Consider the following 17,592-nt stretch of genomic DNA (forward strand, 5'->3'; position numbering starts at 1 on the left):
CACCAGTGGTGTGGGGGTTTTATTTGTTCGTATCATCACACAGTCCACGTGGAATGTTAGCGGTGTGACCACTTCACGAGGGATGCCAACCCTCTCCCCAATTACTTATCCGAACTGTTGACCATGATCCAATAAATACAAAAAAAAAATTCGAATTTTCTCCATCAAGATGGCCGAGTGGTATAAGAAGTGCCGTGGTATTCCGGAGACCCGGGTTCGATCCTCACTCTTTGCTCCGTTTACAAATTAAATTGAGAACAAAGCAAGAATCGAACCAGGGTCTCCCAAAGACCAAGCTGTGACACTAACCATTCGACCATGTCAGATCTTCTGGTCAGGGTTTGTTGGGTCATATATATATGTAGGCATTAACCTATTCTACGTCAGAATAGCCGCGTCATAATATGATATATACTATTATGAGGGTGAGTGACTGACACGAAGTGTTGGTTGAGGGGTATAGTCCTCCACTTCGTTACCAGATAACCCGGGTTCGAAACTCGGTAAGGATTTATGACAGTGCGTGCGTCCTTTATTTCGCTGCTGCATTTTCATTGTAAGACAATTTCTTGACTAAAATCTACCGCTTAGCTTTGGGTTAAAGGTTTTTTATTTTTTTTCCTCTGGAAGTGACGTCATCACCGGAAACCTATTTAAGTCGGGGAAAATGCGACATTCTTTCTCAGCACGCTCACTGCCTCCAGTCGTCCACCTGCTGCTCCGCACACATCTCCTCAAAAAGGTAAACGGAAACTGACAAAGTAAGTGCTCAATCTTTAATAGCCTCTTAAAACTTACTGCTTTTGCTGTCTTTGAACTAAAGTAGCACTTTTGCCGTGCTCACGCCTTCCTAACATGCTAAGCTAAAGCGTTTGCTCTAGCGTTGGTAAGTGACACTTCCTACGACTTTAAATTCCACCAAAAATGCGTTTATGGGACGTACATGGTGACAAATGGATGAACGCAATTTAAATATTAATTCATGGTTAGGTTGATGTTTATTCAACAGTAATGCAGCTACTTCTTTGTGTGAGATGACTAACAAAGCGTTTGCTCATATCTTTTCCAGCATCTGGACCAAAGTGCTTTTTTTGCCAAAGGTAAGTAGACAAAACTTGACAATTAAACTGAATTAATCAAGTATATTTTCATGCATGAGTGTTAACTGTCTAATTTCTGTCCACAGGCTTGCATCTTAAACAAAACGACCAGCTTGACTGCAAAGTGGCACTATTTCTGTGTTTTTCATACAAAAGATATCACTATTAAACAGACTAAATCAAGTACCTGCGTGTATGTGTTCTTATTTCTGTCGACAGGCTCAGCTCTAAAACAGAATGGCCGAAATGACCATTAAAATGTCTGACTTCCTGTCTTTTTGGGACATGGCGTCATGAGACTTTTGCATGTCTACCAAATGTCAGATTGCTAAGCCACTAGCTTGTCAGGCTGAGTATTTTCAAGTGGAACGCTTACGTTCCTTACGTTTGTCTTTCAGGCCACCATGCTGTTGAAGAGGCGTCCAGCTCTGCTCTCCTCTCCTCACTGGTAAAACACACACTCTTTCATACATGTACAAATGTTTGACTAATAATTTCAGCATGTGCTGACCATCTTCCCAATCAGCAAAGGTGTGTCAAATCCAGGTCCAGTAAATAAAAACCCAGGCACAGTTTGACTTGCGCCACAGGTGCTTCCACTCAAGCAGCTGCTGGGGAGCTCGTTTACCTGACGGGTGAGTGGAAGCACCTGCGGCTACAGCCAAACTATGGCGGCAGGGGTTTTACTTTCTGGACCGGGATTTGACACCTCAGGTGGGAACATGCACTCAATGGCAACACTTGGATCACTGTCAATTTTAATGTTTTTGCTGCCATATCACTCCAGGAAGAAGCACCAGCCAAGATTCTGGATGAAACCGAAGAAGGCTCAGGAGACCCGATGTGACTTCCCAGTCCAAACTTTTGTTTTTCCTCCCCTTCTTCTGCAGTCATGCCAGAGCTTCATTGAGAGCTGTGGAACAAGATGGTGGTGTATAAAGTGAGCATTTTTTGCCAATTGCAGTCAGGAGTCTCCAATCCTGTTTCCTGAATGCTTTGTCTCCCTGCTGCGACACACCTGATTGAAATGATCAGGCTCCTAAAGAGCTTGCTGATTTGAATCGGGTGTGTTGCAGATAGGCGCAATGGAAAACGGGCAGGCCGGCGACCCTGGTCAACAAGTTACTTTTCCTTTTTGTCCTGCTCTTGTCCACCAGGTGGTGCTGAAGAACCTGATCAGTGCAGCATGGATCAACTTGTAAAGTTGAGTTCCCTTTAAGGTTGGGACCTGTTGCAAAATTCAAACGTGACAAATCAAAGTACTTGACTGTTTTTTGTTTTTCCAGTTGGTCAACTTGCTGACCGGTTCAACAGGCTCCAAAAAACACTGCATGTTGAAAGGGCACTTGCCTCTTTTTTTTTCTTGGACTTGGCATGCACTGCAGCTTCCAGTCAGAGTGCCGTCAGGGACTCTCCCACCTGCTGGGCAAAGAGAAATTCTCCATAAATGTGGAAGGTCCTCAAAGCTGCCAACATTTTCAATATTAAGACATGCAAATAAAAGTACTAAAAATAGCAGCTTGACTGGTCCGTCATTTGTGGTATTTGCAGTTTTTTCCATCCAGGAGAAGTCTCTGCAACACTCCAGAGTTTCAGGAGCTCGACCAGCTGCTGCAGTGGAAGGTTCCAGTCTACAGTGAATCAAAATATTTTTAAGTAAACTAAAAACGAGTTGTCATTAAAGGTGAGACACTACATTCATGGTATGTTGCTTATGCCATAAGCTTTTAAGTTAACTTTTGACTCACCTTTGTCTTTAGGCCCCCCACGCTGGCCAACTGACGACTCCACCGTGCAGCGACGAGGAGACAGTCTTTACATGTCATCAAACTTGTCGCCAAGGTGTTCCAGATGCCTGCGTCAATGAGGAGCTCCTGCAGAAGCGTAACAGTAAAATAGTAACTGCATTTCAGGTTAGTAATGAAATTGTCTACTCACATGTTTGTCCTGCAGATGGCGCCACTGGAGTGCTACGAGCTGTCACATGACTCAACGTGCGTCTACCTGAGGATGAGTCCTCTGCTGGTAAGAAAAGGAACATTTCATTTCAGCTAGCACGTTCCAGTTGTCTCGACAAAGTTGAATGCTTTGTTCTTGTGTCCAGTGTGGCGCACGATCGAGTACCTGCTCGCAGCCAGTGACAAGCGGCAACACTTTTGCCTTTGTTGTTGCTTGCTCATTCATGAGGTGCTGAAGCCAAACTTGGAGGCAGCCTGAGAAGAAATGGGAGACATTTACACTTGGATGGTATGCTCTTTAAATTCTTCACTGCACAATCCTCATGACATTTTTTTTTTTGTCCCAATACTTTTGGTTTTTCTTCCCCTTTCCAGGCAGCAAGGATGAAGATCATCTTCCATCATAACGCACCTGTGATGAAGACTTGAGTCTTGATTGTTGGTAGGTTTCAAGCTCCAAACATCTTCTGCACAAGACGTTGACTTAACTTTTGACTTACAGATGTTTTTTTTGTCTTAGGTCCACACGCTTGTCCAAGTTCTTCTCGCTGGCCGATCACTTCGCAACGAGCAGACTGTCATCCGACTTGCAGCTTCGCCTTCTTCTCGCTGGCCGACCACTTGAGCACTTAGCGGCGAGCAGACTGTCATTGAACTTGTCACTTGTTTGTTTGCGATTGTCTACTCTGCAAAAGAAATAAAGCTTGATTACAAATAACACTAAAGCTCTCAACTTCATTCTTACACACATCACAAAACACTTGCTTAAAAGCAAAGTAAAACAAAAAAAACCCAAACCACAAAAATCTAAAAAAAAAAAAAAATCGATTTTTTTTTTTTTATTTTATTTTTTTTTTTTTTCCCCAAATTTTTTTTTTTGGCCAATTTTTTTTTTTTGGAAAGGGGGTGTGGCAAAGCTGGAATAAGGCTTTCTGATTCGCTGATGGGTCTGGAAGTGGGTGGAGCAATGCGGACAAAAGGCTGTGATTGGTTGAAGGCTGGGCGGGACTATGCAAATTAGAAGCGCTGTGATTGGTGGTTCAGAAGTGGGGCGTGGTTATGCAAATCTAGAGCGCTGTGATTGGTCGGATTGTCAGAAGTGGGCGTGGCTATGCAAATTACTGCATTCTGATTGGCTATGCAAATTCGAGCCGCACCGTGATTGGTGGATTTGAAATTTGGGCGGGGTTAGGGGCGGTCCTAGCAGCAAATAGTTTTTGGAAGGCACTTTTGAGTCTTCAGGTCAAAGTTGCACTTCAGTCACTACATGAGACACCAAGTCTTTTACTATTCCCCTCACTCTCACATGACCCAAAGCTCAATGAATTTAAAGATTGCTCGAGTTTTGAGTCATGACGAGACAAACAGGAGTAGTAATGTGACACTTGGGTCCACAGTAGTAGTGACTGACATGCAACTCTCACCTCGAGACTTCAAGCAGCCTTTGGAATAGTTTTCCACTGCAGCAACCGACACGCATGAAGGCTTCAAATAAGGGCAGATTTACCAATAAAACACAAAGACTCCAATTCAAGTTTTACAATTTATTGGACAGAGAGGCTAACATGACAATTTGAAAGCATTTCACCAGTCAATGTTTGTGTGAGCCAACTCAAGTTGCACACACAGACATTGACGATGGAAGCAGCTTGACGAGCTCACGTGTGATGTCACTTACTTCAAATGACGCGCACACACTTAGGCGATGGCACCAAAGGGGGGCGTGAGCACACTGGGACATAAACTAAGTGTGCAGCACAACACCGTCATCACACACTGCTGAACATGTTTTAAATGACACTGATGTGAACCAAGTTAGTCAAAAATACATAGACTTTTTTTTAAATATGACATTTTTTAACTAACTTGGCCCACATCATTGTCATTCAAAAACATGCCCAGAAGTGTCTGACGATCACAGTGTCATGCAGTGCATGAAGCAGAAGTTGAAGTTGAAGTTGAGTGCACTCACGTCCACCTTGTGGTGCGATGTGACATCACACATCAGCTCCTCAAGCACACGACACTGCTCAATACTCACTCGGGTCCAAATGCAGCTTGGCCTTCCCTTTCCTTCCGCGTGTCCCACAAGTCCGTCGGCTGCACCTTTGAGCACGAAGTCTCCTCCATCCATCTGGTCAGGCAGAAAATAAAAGCAGTAAGTAACACTCTTCTGGACATAAAAGTTCAGTTTTTTACTTGTCTATTTTAAAGTCCAAGTCGTATTATTAGTAAAATAAGGTGGTATAGTTCCACTTTTAACACGTCCGTTTGCACATGTGCCCACACACGTCATGCATCTGTGTGAGCAATCAGCTGGTGCAGGCTTTCTCTCCGCACCTGACAGCCAATGAGCAACTCATGCTCCTTTCAATCAACTCAAGCAGGGCTTCAAAGTCCTCCAACTGAAAATATTCCACTCATGTGCTAAGAAAGAGTAGTTTAATATTGTTCAAACACACACAAAAAGTAAAACTACTCCAACAGGCAGCAATCTGCTCCCCTTGATATCATTCCTTTACCTGCCCTCAGAAAAAAAGCCACTTTACTCTAGTCATTTTACAACACTACATTATCTGGTAAGTATATTACTTTCCAAAATACACAACTTTTATCAAAAGTATAAACCTTTTTAAGTTAACGATGTAAGATTACACAGTTTTGTTTGTTCTTTTGTCCCTGGCCCAATAATCCCTTGTATTAGAATGTCAAATTATTAATTCGAGGAATAGCAGATTACATTGTCCATTAAAGCAATTTGGACTCTAATTAGGGCTGTCAAAATGAAAGCGTTCATTCTGGAGATTCATTTAAATTTCATAAAGCATGAAAAAAACATACCTCGGTTTTATTTCATTCCTGTGGGAGCTGACCCCTGCTCACCTTGTAGCCAAATTTAAGAGGAGAGTCACTGGCGCAAAGACAGACAAAGATGGACATTTACTTTAAAAAGTTACTCATTGGAGAATTCCAAAATATGTCTTTGGCATATCGTTCAACAGTTGTAATTCTATACAATACAACTTTAATTATTTAGCGCATTTCATAACAGCTGCAGCTGTAACAAAGCACCTTACATTCCAAAAACAAAATAGCAATAATATAACAAGTGAACGCAATAAATTAAAACACAAATTACACTATACAGCAGATACTGGAAAACAGCGGAAAAGCGTCAGTCTCACGTCGTATCAAAAGTCAAAGACAAGAAATGTCTCTTCAAACGGGTTTTACAAATGGACAGAGACTTTTTGTCATGCCATGCCATGCCATGACTGATGTCATGCCATTGCCTGACATTTAATGGAAGGTCATTCAAGCAACAGAAAAGGCTCCATCCCCACAGACTCAAAGAATCATATTCAAGCATCAAAGAAAGCGATTTGAACAGCCTCTGAATCAAAATATACTTGACATTTTTTTTTTAATTCCAAGATTTTGCTAAAGGAAAAATCTGTTACAAGCTTTGTATAAAATTTTATTTGAAAAAATTTGATGACGATTTATGTTAATTTTTGCATTCATTACTTAAAATAAATGAATCGCTTGACAGCACTAAGTCATTTTTTTTTTCAGGATCAATTTTGGTCCGTCATGACATTCTTAATTGAAAGGTGTTTTTATTTATTTTAAGTTTTTACATTTACTTACGACAGAATTTACATTTATGTAATGCTATCTATTTAATGACTTATTAAAAAAGCAACACAACATTTTGGTAAGCAACATATTCAAGACGCCTCTCAGTAAAGCTGCACCTGTACACCGCATACTCAAAGGTTTGGCTCAGTTGTTGATGTTGGGCTGGAGGCTCTTTCTGTCTGGCAACGTCATGCCCCAGCACACGACATTTATTGACAACATACAAACATACGCTCTGCCTTTAAAAGTTGCCTCTACAATCAATCTTTATGGGTGCTCACCAGAGTGGTGGCTTCATTTGCAGTCTCAACCCAGATGGGCGGGACTATTTTCATTTTTGTCAAAGTATTTTTATTCAGAGTTTTAGATTTTTCACTACTTTTATTTAACCATAATAGCTTGCTAATTGCTTTTTTTTTTTTTTTTTTAAACAAAGGGGGTTCGAAAAGTCACGACATTTTTGCAAAAAAGATACTAAGTTAGCAACACTGAGCAGCCCTAGCTGTAGGCACAAAGTCCCAGGTTGTCAAGGTAAGTAAAAACCATCCTTTAGGCACCTGAGAACTCTTTCGAATTGAAGAAAATATAATGATTTCTTTAATACAGAGAAATCACATTCATTAATTTTAAACATTTAAGTATTGTAAAACCAGTGTAAAAAATTACATAGTAAAAATATACTGTATATTTTTATGTACTTCAATATTTTTTCAAATAGGTCTAACAGACGCGATTTGAACTAAAAATATATGCATAAAATAACAACATTTGGTGTCATTAGACTGTGCCAGTGTCCCTAAAGTTTTGACCCTCTCGAGCCACCGGAGGCATAATGCCACATAGAAGAAAATGGAAGGAGCCAGCAGCAGGTAGATGACCAGCAGCAGGTGAACATGGGGAGAGATTTGCCTCAAAATTAGTCGTCACACAAATGCATCCGCAATGTTCAAATGTTTTTCAGATCCACAAATATATTGGTGATTTTCACGTTTTTTTTAATTTTTTTTTTTAAGTTGTGTGAGCAAACGTCACGGAACGTCACATTAAACATTGACAGCGCTCGACGAGGCGCGTTCAAATACAGTCGAGCACTTCACACCCTAACAGAAATAAGTGCATCAGTGCATTAAAATGTTAAGAACTACAAAAATCAAAACAATGACATAGGCCTATAGCATGCTTCGATCCTTTATTCTAGTGGTTGGGATGTCTCACATTAGTCTATCTTTGGTACGTTATACTACCCAGTCCCCAAAGGCTTAAATAATAAAAAAAAAAAAAATCTTTTGGTGCCCTAAGACTTTGGTCAAGTCCTTGATATAAATAAAAATAACAGGAGTATGTTTTAAAAAGTTTTTACTTTTAGTTAAATGTTTTCATATTCAATTGTTCTAAGGTGTTAAAAGTGATAAACAAGTATTTTTTATGTTATCAAAATATTTTTTCTAGTGTTTCCTTTTTGTCTCTAAAGTAATTGACCTGTTTCGTCAGCTGATGCTTGTTGCACACCAAGTTCTTATTACAGCAAAATATTTTGCTAAAATATCGTGAGTCACTGTTAATCTTTACATCCGAAACTACAGTATGCCAACTGAGATGAATATACATCTGCAAATATGTTCATGCTGCTGTACCACACTAAAAGAGGGTGCAACCAGATCCTACTGCGACTAACTGAAAAAGTGCAAAAGCCCTGCAGTAGGAAAAAAATGTTGAGAAAATAGAGAGCCTTCGAGGAGACGGGGGGGGGGGGGGGGGCGACAAACTATTCACTAAATGCAACTTTATTAAGTCATCATTTAATGTATCTGACCTCTAAAATAGGGAGCGGGACGGGAGTGGGAGTCATGCTAAACGGAGCGGAGCGGGATAGAACTCGCTTTCACCGGAATGGGACAGGATTTTTCCAGTCTTTTTAATTTATTTATTTTTCCTGTGCGAGTCGGATGATACCCGAGTAAAAATCCACTCTGGTGTCATCTATCTCACACACAGCAGTTGTCAACATTGACATGTGTTTTAAAGGCCATCCCTCTTCAGTCCGCCTGAGGGCAGTATCTCTGTCTCCAACAATCCGTGTATCATTTGTTCATTAGTTGGCTTTTTTTTTTTTTAAACAAAACGGGTAGTAAAAAAAATTAATTTAAAAAATTGTAAAAACGGCGTGCCTGCTGATCCACAGATGTACAAATTCGACATTTCATACGCAGAATTGAATATTTACACGATAAGTCATGATAATTTTTTTTTTTTAATTAAAAAAGTGAAAATCACGAATCTATTTATTGATCTGAAAAGCACATTTTGGTGCAGCTAAATCTTATTCAAAAACATAAATATATATATTTTTTAGCAATATATGTATTAAGTTTCAACACAATTACACAAAAAACCCGAATGTTTTGTTATTTAAGTGAAATACATTTGTAAAAATCACAAATATTTGTGGATCTGATTAAAAAAAACATGAAAATCACGGCTGCGTTTGTGTTTTAGACAAATCTCTCCCCATATGTGAAGCATCTTCCATTGTGGACATTAGCTTTGGGGTGGAAAACATACAAAACAACATTCAACTCAACCGCTTTCCTTGATTAATTTTGATTGACAGCTGAGTTCGACTTGTGGGCGTGCTAGCAAACGAGCCTCTTTGTTGATATTGTTTTACGATAGCTAGCAAGCTTCCAGCGACGTAGCGAGGAACAATAAACGAACTAGAAGTGCTCAGTGTCACAATTATGCTCCTAAATAGTGTACATACATACATTTGTATATAAATGGCAAAGAGACAGTTCAAAAAATGTTTAAATTACTCACTGAAAACACGGCTGCCAGTCACCGGGAAACCTGGTCATCGAACCGGATGTGTACAATTCTTTTTCTTCTTCTTTCTCTGCCTTCTTCGTCTTCTTGTCTTTGGCGGGTTTTGACGCCTCCTTGGTGCATATCGCTACTGACTGGACAAGAGATCGCTTTTACACTTTTTCTTACTCGTTCCAGACAACAACATAGAAAATTAAGATGTATTTCAATGTTGGTGTTTGTATTTTAAAATGAAAATCAAATAACGAGTCGTTTTTCCATTTTTCATATCTGCTTCCAAACATATTATCCAACGTCAGACCTGCTGGTAATTTGGCAACAGGTGTGCATTGATGAATCATCACGTGCAAGTGAACTGGTGTGGCATGGTTGGAGACCTCTTCTCAGCTAAGCAAATGTTTGTAGCTTTTTTTGACGATGACATTTTGTTTGTTGTAGGATTTGCACATTTGAGGGACGCAACAGCGTTTAAGGTTTGAGCACAGCACGTCACAATTCACTTCTCTTTGCTTGATTTCGGGTCAATATCTCTTTTGGTCATTGGATGTTTGGAAGCAGGTATGAAAAATGGAAAAACGACTCGTTTTTATACAATAATATAAATATGAAAAAATGTCGGTATCCTCTGTTAAAGAAATAATAATAATAATAACAACAAAAACAAATAAAAGTTTAATGAAATCTAACTAATGAAAATCAGAAATAGCTTTTGAATTATGGTTGAACGGCTTTACTTTAAAAATGATCATCAAAAACTCATGAAACAGGCCTGGACAAAAATGGTGGTACTTTGCAAAACTGAGCCAAATTATGAGGGAACAGTCGACACGTTGCTGTGTGCAGGTGACAGATGTTATCGGATGTAATTAATTTTGATATTTTTGCTTGACAGTGCACTTTAATTTAGTTGGCCCCGGATATATCTTTTGACCTCTGTTACCTGTCAAGTAGATGGGTTGCATTTTGTTGAATGTTCATATTTAGAATAATAAAGACTTATTTCGGGAGCCTGTTGTTTTATGTTGTTCCAACCTCACCTTCATATAGTCAACCCTCTTACATTGTCAAACATTTGCATATAGTCAAATCATCTTACACATATGTTATCACTAATGCTAACACAGCAAAAAGTTTAAATTCTAGTTTCTCCTATGTATACCTGATTATTCATTTTTTAAATTATTCATTAAATCTTATTAAACATTGCAAATGATTTACAAGATTCCAATTCTGTTTCATCATTGCACCAAAAATAAACAACTTACTGGGACACGCCTTTGCTTTTTATTTGTTCTTTTTATGTTTTGTTTGCTATTTCATCCCCAGAGGTGCGCACTCAAAGAGGAAAACGCTTCATGTCCAGACAATAGTGAGGCGATTTGTTTTGATAGTTTAACAGATTTATGTGGCGATCGGTCGTATAGTTTCTTCTCGTTAATCTTTTTCACGTACACACTGGTAAATTTGGTTTGGAGGTGGTGGTGTTTGGGGGTCTAGGGTGGGTTGGATGAGCCGTGGTGTATATTCCGGATGACACGCAATGCTTTGGTGGGCCCTCGGAAAGTCTTCCCAATTTTTCTCTCAAATGGTATTAATGGTTATTATTACTAAATTTGATTTCACCATGTTTCGTTGTGTGTTGCAGATTAAGGCTACAGACCTGTCGGACCCACCCACTCCCCCCCTAACCAACGAGACGAGACGCTTCTCAATCTCCCAACAGAGTTGCCTTTCTCGACAAAGCAAGCATCTTGAAACTAAAACACGCACTGTTTGTGACTGAAGCAGACAAGAAGACACTTGTGTGTTTAATTCAAGCACTTTATTTACGATCACCAATAAAGCAAAGTAACAAACTACACTATCACTTTGTCATGTTCGTCTTCAATTTCAAACCAAGTTGACTCTCTCCCGATGGATGACATCATGAAGTTAGTGGTAGTAAACACTTGCGGGGTGGGGGGTATTTGTTTGAGTGTCATCACACAGTCCACGTGGAATGTTAGCGGTGTGACCACTGCACGAGGGATGCCAACCCCCTTCCAATTACATTTCCTTTATTCATGTGAGGATAAGTGGCTCGGGTAATGTCCGGATAGATTGATCCTGAACTTCCTCCGTCAAGATGGCCGAGTGGTATAAGATGTAACTTGGTGTTCCAGAGGCCCGGGATCGATCCTCACTCTTTGCTCCATTTACAAATTAATTGGAGAAGAAAGCAAGAGTCGAACCCGGGTCTCCCATAGACCAAACTATGACACTAACCATTCAACCATGTCAAATCTACTAGTGTAGTCAGAATAGTTATAGATATATGCAGTAATATATTTGCGTTCTGTCACCCTACTCATATATAGTATCAAGAGGGTCACGTACAATGACTCCCACAAAGAGGTAGTCGTGTGGTAAAATTCACCGTTTCTCCACAGACAACCCGGGTTCGAATCCCGGTAAGTATTTATGACAATGCATCTATTATTTCACTACCGCAATTTCAGCATAACACAGCTTCTTTACCAGTATCTACCTCTTAGCTTTCTGTGTTAAATAGAAGTTTTTATTTTTTTTCCCTCTGGAAGTGACGTCATCGCCGGAAACCTATTTAAGTCGGGGGAAGAAGTCACTCACTCTTTCTCAGCACGCTGACAGCAAGGTGAGTACTCAATCTTTAATGGCCTCTTAAAACTCACTCTTTTGCTCACTTTGAACTAAAGTAGCACTTTTGGCGTGCTCACGCCTTGCTAACCTGGCAAGCTAAAGCGTTTGCTCTAGCGTTGGTAATTAACGCTTCCTACGACTTTAAATTGCACCAGAAAACGTTTTTGGAACGTACACACTGATAAATGGATGGACGCAATTTAAATATTTATTCATGGTTAAGTTGATGTTTATTCAACAGTAATGCAGCTACTTTGTGTGAGATGACGAACAAAACGTTAGCTCAAACCTTTTCCAGCATCTGGACCAAAGTGCCCTTTTGCCAAAGGTAAGTACACAAAACTTTACAATTAAACTGAATAGATCTAGTATATTTTCATGCATGTGTGTTAACTGTCTGATTTTTGTCCACAGGCTTGCATCTTAAACAGAACGACCAGGTTGACTGCAAAATTGCACAATTGCTGTTTTATCTACAAGATATCATTATTAAAGAGACTAAATCAAGAATCTGTGTTGACTCTTATTTCTGTCTATCGGCTCAAATCTTAAACAGAAGGCCCAAATGACCCTTAAAATGGCTGACTTCCTGTCTTTTTGGGGATGTGGCGTCATGAGACTTTTGCTTCTCCACCAAACATCAGGTTGAGTATTTTGAAGTTGAATGCTTGCGTTCCCTTGTCTTTCAGGCCACCACGCTGTTGAAGAGGCATCCAGCTCTGCTCTCCTCACTGGTAAAACACACTTTCATACATGTACAAATGCGTGACTAATTATTTCAGCAAGTTCTGACCAGGGGACCTCCTGCGATCTTACCAATCAGCAAAGGTGTGTCAAATCCAGGTCAGTAATTAAGAACACAGCCACAGTTTGACTTGCGCCACAGGTGCTTCCACTCAGGCAGCTTCTGGGGAGCTCGTTTACCTGACGGGAGAGTGGAAGCACCTGCGGCTACAGCAAAACTATGACAGGGGTTTTACTTTCTGGGCCTGGATTTGACACCTGAATCAGGTGGGAACTGTACTCAATGGCAACTTTGTTTGCTGCAGTATCGCTCCAGGAAGAAGCACCAGCCAGGATTCTGGATGAAACTGAAGGAGGCTCAGGAGACCCGATGTGACTTTCCAGCAGCGTCCGTTCCAAACTTTTGTTTTTACTCGCCCTCTTCTCCAGTCGTGCCAGAGCTTCAATGAGAACTGTGGAACAAGATGGTGGTGAGCATTTTCTCCCTCTGCAGTTTTGCCAATGTTGCAGTCAGACACTTATCAGGCGTCTCCAATCCTGTTTCCTGAATGTTTTGTCTCCCTGCTGCGACACACCTGAATTAAATTATCAGGCTCCTAAAGAGCTTGCTGATCATTTGAACCGGGTGTGTTGCAGCAGTTACTTTTCCTTTTTTTCCTGCTCCTGTCCACCAGGTGATGCTGAAGAACCTGATCAGTGCAGCATGGATCAACTTGTGAAGTTGAGTTCCTCTTCGTCAAGGTTGGGACCTGTTGCAAAATTCAAACTTTATGAATCAAAATACTTGCTGACCGGTTCAACAGGCTCCAAAAAACACTGCATGTTGAAAGGGCACTTGCCTCTTTTTTTTTTTTTTTTTTTCTTGGACTTCGCATGCACTGCAGCTTCCAGTCAGAGTGCCGTCAGGGACTCTTCCACCTGCTGGGCAAAGAGAAATTCTCCATAAATGTGGAAGGTCCTCAAAGCTGCCAACATTTTCAATATCAAGACATGCAAATAAAAGTACTAAAAATAGCAGCTTGACTGGTCCGTCATTTGTGGTATTTGCAGTTTTGTCCATCCAGGAGAAGTCTCTGCAACACTCCAGAGTTTCAGGAGCTCAACCAGCTGCTGCAGTGGAAGGTTCCAGTCTACAGTCAATCAAAATATTTTTAAGTAAACTAAAAACGAGTTGCCATGTTAGAGGTGAGACACTATAAATTGATGGTATGTTGCTGATGACATAAGCTTTTGACTCACCTTTTGTCTATAGGTCCCCACCGTGCAGTGACAAGGAGACAGTCTTTACATGTCATCAAACTTGTCGCCATGGTGTTCCAGATGACTGCATCAATGAGGAGCTCCTGCAGAAGCGTAACAGTAAAACGTAACTGCATTTCAGGTTAGTAATGAAATTGTCTACTCGCATGTTTGTCCTGCAGATGGCGCCACTGGAGTGCTACGAGCTGTCACATGGCTCAACGTGCGTCTACCTGAGGATGAGTCCTCTGCTGGTAAGAAAAAGAACATTTCATTTCAGCTAGCACGTTCCAGTTGTCTCGACAAAGTTGAATGATTTGTTCTTGTGTCCAGTGTGGCGCACGATCGAGTACCTGCTCGCAGCCAGTGACAAGCAGCAACACTTTTGCCTTTGTTGTTGCTTGCTCATTCATGAGGTGCTTAAGCCAAACTTGGAGGCAGCCTGAGAAGAAATGGGAGACATTTACACTTGGACGGTATGCTCTTTAAATTCGTCACTGCACAATCCTTATGACATTTTTTCTGACCCAATACTTTTGGTTTTTTTTTTTTCCCCTTTCCAGGCAGCAAGGATGAAGATCATCCATCATAACGCACCTGTGATGAAGACTTGAGTCTTGATTGTTGGTAGGTTTCAAGCTCCAAACATCTTCTGCACAAGACGTTGACTTACAGATGTTTTTTTTTTTTTGTCTTAGGTCCACACGCTTGTCCAAGTTCTTCTCGCTGGCCGATCACTTCGCAACGAGCAGACTGTCATCCGACTTGCAGCTTCGCCTTCTTCTCGCTGGCCGACCACTTGAGCACTTAGCGGCGAGCAGACTGTCATTGAACTTGTCACTTGTTTGTTTGCGATTGTCTACTCTGCAAAAGAAATAAAGCTTGATTACAAATAACACTAAAGCTCTCAACTTCATTCTTACACACATCACAAAACACTTGCTTAAAAGCAAAGTAAAACAAAAAAACCCAAACCACAAAAATCTAAAAAAAAAAAATCGATTTTTTTATTTTTTATTTTTTTTCCCAAAATTTTTTTTTTTGGCCAATTTTTTTTTTCTTTTGGAAAGGGGGTGTGGCAAAGCTGGAATAAGGCTTTCTGATTCGCTGATGGGTCTGGAAGTGGGTGGAGCAATGCGGACAAAAGGCTGTGATTGGTTGAAGGCTGGGCGGGACTATGCAAATTAGAAGCGATGTGATTGGTGGTTCAGAAGTGGGGCGTGGTTATGCAAATCTGAAGCAATCTGATTGGCTGGATTGCCAAAAGTGGGCGTGGCTATGCAAATTGCTGCATTCTGATTGGCTATGCAAATTCGAGCCGCATCGTGATTGGTGGATTTGAAATTTGGGCGGGGTTAGGGGCGGTCCTAGCAGCAAATAGTTTTTGGAAGGCACTTTTGAGTCTTCAGGTCAAAGTTGCACTTCAGTCACTACATGAGACACCAAGTCTTTTACTATTCCCCTCAATCTCACATGACCCAAAGCTCAATGAATTTAAAGATTGCTCGAGTTTTGAGTCATGACGAGACAAACAGGAGTAGTAATGTGACACTTGGGTCCACAGTAGTAGTGACTGACATGCAACTCTCACCTCGAGACTTCAAGCAGCCTTTGGAATAGTTTTCCACTGCAGCAACCGACACGCATGAAGGCTTCAAATAAGGGCAGATTTACCAATAAAACACAAAGACTCCAATTCAAGTTTTACAATTTATTGGACAGAGAGGCTAACATGACAATTTGAAAGCATTTCACCAGTCAATGTTTGTGTGAGCCAACTCAAGTTGCACACACAGACATTGACGATGGAAGCAGCTTGACGAGCTCACGTGTGATGTCACTTACTTCAAATGACGCGCACACACTTAGGCGATGGCACCAAAGGGGGGCGTGAGCACACTGGGACATAAACTAAGTGTACAGCACAACACCGTCATCACACACTGCTGGACATGTTTTAAATGACACTGATGTGAACCAAGTTAGTCAAAAATACATAGACTTTTTTTTAAATATGACATTTTTGAACTAACTTGGCCCACATCATTGTCATTCAAAAACATGCCCAGAAGTATCTGACGATCACAGTGTCATGCAGTGCATGAAGCAGAAGTTGAAGTTGAGTGCACTCACGTCCACCTTGTGGTGCGATGTGACATCACACATCAGCTCCTCAAGCACACGACACTGCTCAATACTCACTCGGGTCCAAATGCAGCTTGGCCTTCCCTTTCCTTCCGCGTGTCCCACAAGTCCGTCGGCTGCACCTTTGAGCACGAAGTCTCCTCCATCCATCTGGTCAGGCAGAAAATAAAAGCAGTAAGTTACACTCTACTGCACATAAAAGTTCATTTTTTTTAAATTGTCTATTTTAAGATTCAAGTCGTATTATTAGTAAAATAAGGTGGCATAGTTCCACTTTTAACACGTCCATTTGCACATGTGCCCACACACGTCATGCATCTGTGTGAGCAATCAGCTGGTGCAGGCTTTCTCTCCGCACCTGACAGCCAATGAGCAACTCATGCTCCTTTCAATCAACTCAAGCAGGGCCTCAAAGTCCTCCAACTGAAAATATTCCACTCATGTGCTAAGAAAGAGTAGTTTAATATTGTTCAAACACACACAAAAAGTAAAACTACTCCAACAGGCAACAATCGGATCCCCTTGATATCATTCCTTTACCTGCCCTCAGAAAAAAAGCCACTTTACTCTTGTCATTTTACAACACTACATTATCTGGTAAGTATATTACTTTCCAAAATACACAACTTTTGCCAAAAGTATAAAACTTTTTAAATTGACATGTAAGACTACACAGTTTTGCTTGTTCTTTTTCCCTGGCCCAAATAAACCTCTGTATTATAATCCCAAATTATTAATTACAGGAATAGCAGATTAAATTCTCCATTAATTAAATTTTGGACTCTAATTAGGGCTGTCAAAATCAAAGCGTTCATTCTGGAGATTAATTTAAATTGAAAACATACCTCGGTTTTATTTCATTCCTGTGGGAGCTGACCCCTGCTCACCTTGTTGCCAAATTTAAGAGGAGAGTCACTGGCGCAAAGACAGACAAAGATGGACTTTTACGTAGTTTTACTTTAAAAAGTTACTTATTGGAGAAATCCAAAATATATCTTTGGCATATTGTTCAACAGTTGTAATTCTATACAATACAACTTTAATTATTTAGCGCATTTCATAACAGCTGCAGCTGTAACAAAGCACCTTACATTACAATAACAAAATAGCAATAATATAACCAGTGAACGCGATAAATTAAAACACAAATTACACTAAACAGCAGATACTGGAAAATAGCAGAAAAGTGTCTCAAGTCGGCTCGAAAGTCAAAGACTAGAAATGTGTCTTGAAACGGGTTTCAAAATGGACAGAGACTTGTTGTCATGCCATTGCCTGACATT

At 40.5% G+C, this 17,592-nt stretch overlaps 2 protein-coding genes across 34 annotated transcripts in view; one reads left to right on the plus strand and one right to left on the minus strand.

Annotated features, from left to right (window-relative positions):
* Positions 1-979: 979 nt before the first annotated feature.
* Positions 980-17,592, minus strand: part of ascc1 (activating signal cointegrator 1 complex subunit 1) — a 32,756-nt gene continuing 16,143 nt past the window's right edge. For 8 of the 19 annotated variants that reach the window (XR_015082781.1, XR_015082780.1, XR_015082778.1 and 5 more), the window contains 6 exons: positions 16,367-16,459; positions 14,762-15,028; positions 14,518-14,606; positions 14,165-14,415; positions 13,932-14,055; positions 980-2,522 (listed from right to left, as the gene is read on the minus strand). The gene's annotated coding sequence lies outside the window, so the exon portion shown is untranslated. Of the gene's footprint in view, positions 2,523-11,323; positions 13,675-13,764; positions 13,847-13,931; positions 14,056-14,164; positions 14,416-14,517; positions 14,607-14,761; positions 15,029-16,366; positions 16,460-17,154; positions 17,225-17,592 lie in introns of those variants that run through there. The other 11 variants (XR_015082787.1, XR_015082784.1, XR_015082782.1 and 8 more) reach the window with 11 other exon arrangements.
* LOC147129422 (uncharacterized) lies at positions 1,600-15,060 on the plus strand. 15 transcript variants are annotated; one of them, XM_086017667.1, is made up of 13 exons: positions 12,136-12,176; positions 12,423-12,509; positions 12,596-12,915; positions 13,005-13,024; positions 13,231-13,395; positions 13,518-13,666; positions 13,810-13,880; positions 13,976-14,110; positions 14,178-14,284; positions 14,347-14,418; positions 14,498-14,640; positions 14,728-14,791; positions 14,863-15,060. In XM_086017667.1, the coding sequence occupies exons 5-12, from the start codon at positions 13,390-13,392 to the stop codon at positions 14,738-14,740; spliced, it is 696 nt and encodes a 231-aa protein (XP_085873793.1). In that variant the 5' UTR covers positions 12,136-12,176; positions 12,423-12,509; positions 12,596-12,915; positions 13,005-13,024; positions 13,231-13,389; the 3' UTR covers positions 14,741-14,791; positions 14,863-15,060. The 15 variants fall into 15 exon arrangements, with proteins under 15 accessions (XP_085873790.1, XP_085873791.1, XP_085873793.1 ...); XM_086017668.1 differs by having other exon boundaries at positions 13,600-13,666; XM_086017658.1 differs by having other exon boundaries at positions 12,143-12,176; positions 12,596-12,621; positions 12,738-12,915; positions 13,231-13,666.

The sequence above is a fragment of the Filicampus tigris genome, chromosome 19 (genome assembly GCF_054856515.1).
Source record: "Filicampus tigris isolate MCC_2025a chromosome 19, RoL_Ftig_1.0, whole genome shotgun sequence".
In the NCBI taxonomy this organism is placed as follows: Eukaryota; Metazoa; Chordata; class Actinopteri; order Syngnathiformes; family Syngnathidae; genus Filicampus; species Filicampus tigris.